This window comes from Lactuca virosa, chromosome 8 (assembly GCF_052849685.1).
Source record: "Lactuca virosa cultivar CGN04683 chromosome 8, Lactuca_virosa_CGN04683_v6, whole genome shotgun sequence".
Classification (NCBI taxonomy): Eukaryota; Viridiplantae; Streptophyta; class Magnoliopsida; order Asterales; family Asteraceae; genus Lactuca; species Lactuca virosa.
The window spans coordinates 180,953,606-180,959,077 of NC_136433.1; the positions used below are offsets into that span (position 1 = coordinate 180,953,606).

Here is a 5,472-nt window from a genome sequence, read left to right on the forward strand (position 1 = left end):
TAATGTCAACTAATATAATCTTTGAAAATGTGACACGTTATGTGATATAGGAATTTTTACAATATTTAAGTTAAGTAAGGAAATTGTTATCTTTCTGTCATGTGACCATTGTGTCCAACCTAACGGGTTGTTGTGTACTTAATTTACATGGTGGTTGCTTAAAAAACAACATTTTTGGATAAATTATACCACCACGCCAAGTAACTTCCGCTTTATGCTTAGTTTTCTAGCTACTCCGTTTGGCTTTCAACAATATAAAGTATTTTCTTATGTGGTTATAAAGAATGTACAAAGCCACGATTCGAAGAATGATAAATCACACTTATAAGGATATAACTTCTAAATGATAAATCGTAGTTATATGAATATAGTTTCTAAAATGTTTGCCACTTCAGAATAACCAACAACTATCTCTTACAAATTTACAACACAAATCTTGAGACACATAGTTAAAGTTGGCCCCCGCCTTTATAATAAAAAAAATACATAATCAAATTTGGAATAAGTTTTATTTATTGGAAGGTTTTTTTCATGTGTTTAATACAAATAACAACGCCAAAGCTTTATTTATGTGATATACACATACAGTTTAGATATAGAACAATATTTGGCCGAGCTTAAAAACAGGGCCTAGCGGTATCATACATACACATGCATGAGAAATTTCTACGGTTTGAGAAACTTGTCAAACCAGTCACTCGCTTCTTTAAGCATTGATAACGTCACTTCATGTCCAATTCCTGGTTCGACTATCACCTAAATTTCATTCGTAATAAAACACATAATTACATCATATACAACACAATATTACATCATATAACATTATACTTTACTGTTGTTTACCAATATAGACAATCTACTCTATTTTTTTACCTATAATATCAACATACTAATATTCTTGGTTAGTAAAGTACGTTGTTATTCCGTGCAATTTGCCTATTTAGAAAAATCAAGAAACATTGGTCAAGACCAAAAGTCAAAAGTCAATACCTTGAAATGAGTCACAGATTGGGCGTCGAAAGTCTTTTGTGTTGTTGATATGGTAGCATCAAGACCTTCCACTGGGCAACGGGGATCGTCTTCACCTGATAGTTTTATCCATGTTATTATTTCATCAGAATATATATATATATATATATATATATATATTGGATCAAGAAGAGTGGGTAGATTGGTCATTTCACCGTTTATAATCAACAAAGGGCGTACTGCAATGACTGGGACCGAATGAAGTGAGTCAAACTCAGATGCTAAACCAGGAGCTATTCTGTTCCAAACCTGGTCATAAAAGTATCACAACATCGAAAGTTAGACGCCAATTGGATGCCACGTCTGCAACACATTTTATCAATCTTTATGAAACTTACCTTTTCTACAACCTCTTTGTCAATGGTATCCTTCCCTAAATCAATCCTTGCTTCTGAAGAAAAAGAATATAAAAGTAACATCACAAAAATCATGCAAAAAAAAATTACAATTTAGAAAGAGTGAATGTGCTAACTATAACTGTAAGATTTTAAAAACCATATATATATATATATATATATATATATATATATATATATATATATATATATATGTGTGTGTGTGTGTGTATAAAGAGAATTTTAAACAATTTTTTTTTAAATATATTTGACGAAATAAAAGAGGGAAATTTTGAAAAATTTACAACTCAAAGTCGTTTTTTCTGCATTAAGTAAAACAAACACCCATATATAACTTAACTTACATGTTTTATTAAACACAGAAGTGATAACGTATTAAAAATATAGATTTTATATTTCTTTTTAAAGTAGTGTCTTAATTACCTTCAAACACAGACTTAATACTGTGCACACGAGCATGCCATTGATCATTATCTATGGCCCACCGAAAGCTCTACACATTCATATTAAGTGATTAGGTCGGATTAAGTGTTTAATTAAGCTCATTAAGTCAAAAAGAAACAATACCTGAACAGAAATTATGGGGACAACCACTGAGTAACGTGTATCAGCAAAAGCAGCAAACCATGCATGAATTCCTACATCACAAATTCACATATGAATAACTGAGTTGTGGAATTAAAGGCATGATAACTCATAATATATATATATATATATATATATATATATATATATATATATATACACACACACACACACACTCTTGTTTTTGCTAGATGTTGTGTTTAATAAAATATTAAAATTCAACCTCCAAGTGACATCCCAAGGATTCCTATCTTGGAATGGTCTATATCTTCTCTTGCGGTTAGATAATCTGCCAATATTAAAAGGTCCCACACCTAAAACATGACAAATGTTAAACATTTGGGCATTAAAAGGTTATAATGTCATTTGAAAAATTCAAGAGTTAAGAAGTATAACCGTGTCATATACAAATGGCATTGTATCACCTTTTTTCCATGATGAAACCAGAGCCTGGATCCAGAATACATAACCAGAATATATAAACCAAAATATATAAAATTGAATATATATTTATGGTTTGAGATCATGAAAGATAATTAGTATATTCTCAATTGTACTCTCTAAAAACTACTCAACTATATATAGCAAGGAAAAATTGGTTTCCATATGAATCACATTGCTATAACTGGATAGATTTTTTTCAAAGTAGGATGCTATAATAAACAAATATATGAAAGTATGTTGCTTTTTCTTATTTTCTTGCATTTATCCCTATTCTTTTTGGCATAAAGAAAATAAAAATAAAGACAGGTTTCAATGCTCACATCTTGATAGGCGGTGGGGGTTTTGGCACGTTCTCCATGGTAACGAGAATCAATGGCAACTGCAATATACCCACGTGAAGCATAATCCTGAATTCAAAGGAAGAAATCATTAAATCAAAGTCTTTTGTTAAATGAAGAAATGACCAATCTACCCTTGTAATTTTATATTATACCTCAAGTAAAGGGCGTACCCACTCTTTGGATGCATCTGTGCTATGTAGAATAACAACAGCTGGTCTTTTCGAATGCGTGCTTTCTTTCATGCTCAAAATCAGCACAGGCACTCGCCCTTGCTCTCCTTCCTAATTTGAATAAAATAATAAGTTTCATCATGTTGACATTAGTAACAAAAGAATCACATGTTAGTTTCTTCATAAAGATGCTCATAGGAAATCATTATATATATATATATATATATATATATATATATATATATATATATATATATATATATATAAATGTTTCTTGTTGAGTTAATATAAAAAAGAATGACTTAACAGAGAAAGTCAAGAAAAGAAGGCTCCTCCAATATGTGTGTTTAATTTTAACTTAATGGAGAAAGATTGACTTTATAGAAAATGTCTAATTTAATTCCTAGCCTTTTACAAATTTCTTTTCGTTTATTTTTTTCCTTCAATCCTTCCATGCTATCATAGTTCCATGTATGTAATTATTTTTTCAGATATCTTTCAAATGTCATATATTCATATTAACTTTATCCGGTTAGCATTTAATTAGAAAAAAAAAAACAGGGTGAAAGTTACCTCGGTGATTAGGTAGAAGTTTTCTTCATTGAAGTTATGGATGCGTGCTTTCGGGAAGGATTTCATTGCCTGATAGTGTTCAATTAAGATAACTTCTAACAATGATTAACAGAAAAGTAAAATATATGCCAAGTAATATCCACCTCATAGTCACAAGGTGTTCCCTGATATAAGGGTTCCACCACGCATTTTGCAGGTAGTGTCTGAAATGGAACTGAAAAAAAAAAAACCGTCAGAAATATACTATGAATCCACATTTTGACAAATAAAGAGATGAAGTTATATTTCAATCACATTATTGATAAACAAAAGTGATCACACTAGTTATTGATGAAAAAAGTTAAACTTAATTCCCCTCCTAACAAGACAATGAGAGATAGAGAACAAAGTTTGGTGTTGTTTCTTTGTTACCTAATGGGGTCTTGACTTAATCTGGTAAGCTAGTTATGTTTTTTTGAGTTGATGCAAGAGAAAAGCTTGATTGAAAAAGTTATGGAAATGAGGATTTTCCAATTAAGTCCTAACTTTTTACAAATATACACAGCTTAGTTTTTCCTTCTCAATTACTTTAGTTAGACAACAATTAATGGAAAACAAAGAAACAGAGTGTTACAATAGAAACTACATGTATTCAGTCAAGTTTTGCACTTTGACTTTGGACAATCAAATGAGTTATTTTATAATGAAAGCAACTGACCTTATACTACTCTTACAAGATTGAGGAAGTTGCCGATATTCATAAATAAAATCTAGATACATAAAACGCACACAATTTAGCTGTGATCTCCATAGCCACTATCTTAATTAGCTCAAAAGAAATCTACTGCTACTAGCAGTCTAGCAGCAATATCTGTCCCAGAACTACTCCTTTTTCTATATTGCTTAATTATTTTAGGCAAAGAACTCACACGGTTGTATGAGAGTAGAGGAGAGTATGATATGAGCCCAAGTATTCGCAACAAATAAACATAAAAATTGACCAAATCTATGAAAGCAGCTTGCCTACAGGAGAACGGCGACTACGGAGAACTTCAAGGAATTGTGAACGGAGGTTGGCTGCTGATTCGATAGGCTCCATCTTCTCGAAATTCCGACGAGGCAACTGTGACGTGAATACGTTAAGATGATATGGTGTGCTTATATTTATAGGTGATAGAGTGCGAATGGAGAGAACAATTTAATAAAATGCTCCATGTCGTTTGCAAAAATTTCACATTTGGTTCCTATGTTTTCTTTTGCACTTGGACGGTCCTTAAATTTTAATTTTATTGTGTTTTTCATCCCTCATAGCGCTAAAAAAAGACTATATTGTACTTTATATTTTTATTTTCATTTTTTATATTATTAGTTTATTATTAAGTATTATAAATTATTAAATAAACTTGAAATTGGACCCACCCAAAACCCTACATCCCTAATGCCCTTCTCTCTCATTTCAGTTCATCTGCGATGCAAACTACCGCCCGCCGCCGGAAAACACCAAACACTACCGGAAAAGACACCAGATGCACTAGGCAACAAAGGGAGAGATATTTTCAGGGGGCGGTGTTTTCGGGCAGGTAAGAGACAACGATGGTGGTGGTGGTGATTGTTTATTATTTGTCTGATGAAGCTTCCGGTGGGAGGGTTTCGAAAGCAGTGGTGAATTATAATGAGAGAGAAGTACATGAGAAGTGCGGGGTGTAGGGTTTTGGATGGGTTCCATTTTAAGTTTATTTAATCATTTATATTCATTATTAATAAATAGATAATAAAAAAATAAAAAAGATAAACACAAAGGACAATATGGTATTCTGATCTCTAAAATAAAACCAAAACCCATGGACCGTTCGAGTGCAAATGAAAACATAGGGACCAAACAAGAATATTTTGCAAACCACATGGACCATTTCAGTGATTTGTACTTTAGGATATGCATCGAATAAATTACTATTGTTTGTGTTTATTTAGGATATGCCATATGTAAATTACGAA

At 31.7% G+C, this 5,472-nt stretch overlaps 1 protein-coding gene across 1 annotated transcript; it reads right to left on the minus strand.

The window, feature by feature from the left end:
* Positions 1 to 487: 487 nt before the first annotated feature.
* LOC145129184 (uncharacterized) lies at positions 488 to 4,651 on the minus strand. The gene is made up of 13 exons (XM_079063909.1): positions 4,501 to 4,651; positions 3,642 to 3,712; positions 3,499 to 3,567; positions 2,908 to 3,036; positions 2,735 to 2,821; positions 2,367 to 2,420; positions 2,194 to 2,284; positions 1,953 to 2,023; positions 1,809 to 1,878; positions 1,368 to 1,420; positions 1,185 to 1,278; positions 991 to 1,085; positions 488 to 756 (listed from the first exon to the last, which is right to left on the minus strand). The coding sequence occupies exons 1-13, from the start codon at positions 4,574 to 4,576 to the stop codon at positions 667 to 669; spliced, it is 1,050 nt and encodes a 349-aa protein (XP_078920035.1). The 5' UTR covers positions 4,577 to 4,651; the 3' UTR covers positions 488 to 666.
* Between the last annotated feature and the right edge of the window lie 821 nt (positions 4,652 to 5,472).

Bases quoted from the DNA above. Each gene is read 5' to 3' on its own strand.
- LOC145129184 (XM_079063909.1), bottom strand. From the start codon at position 4,576: ATGGAGCCTATCGAATCAGCAGCCAACCTCCGTTCACAATTCCTTGAA. The intron at 2,822-2,907 runs GTATAATATAAA...CTTTGAATTCAG, and splicing joins GGGTACGCCCTTTACTTGAG to GATTATGCTTCACGTGGGTA. The intron at 1,879-1,952 runs GTATTGTTTCTT...ATGAATGTGTAG, and splicing joins TCCCCATAATTTCTGTTCAG to AGCTTTCGGTGGGCCATAGA.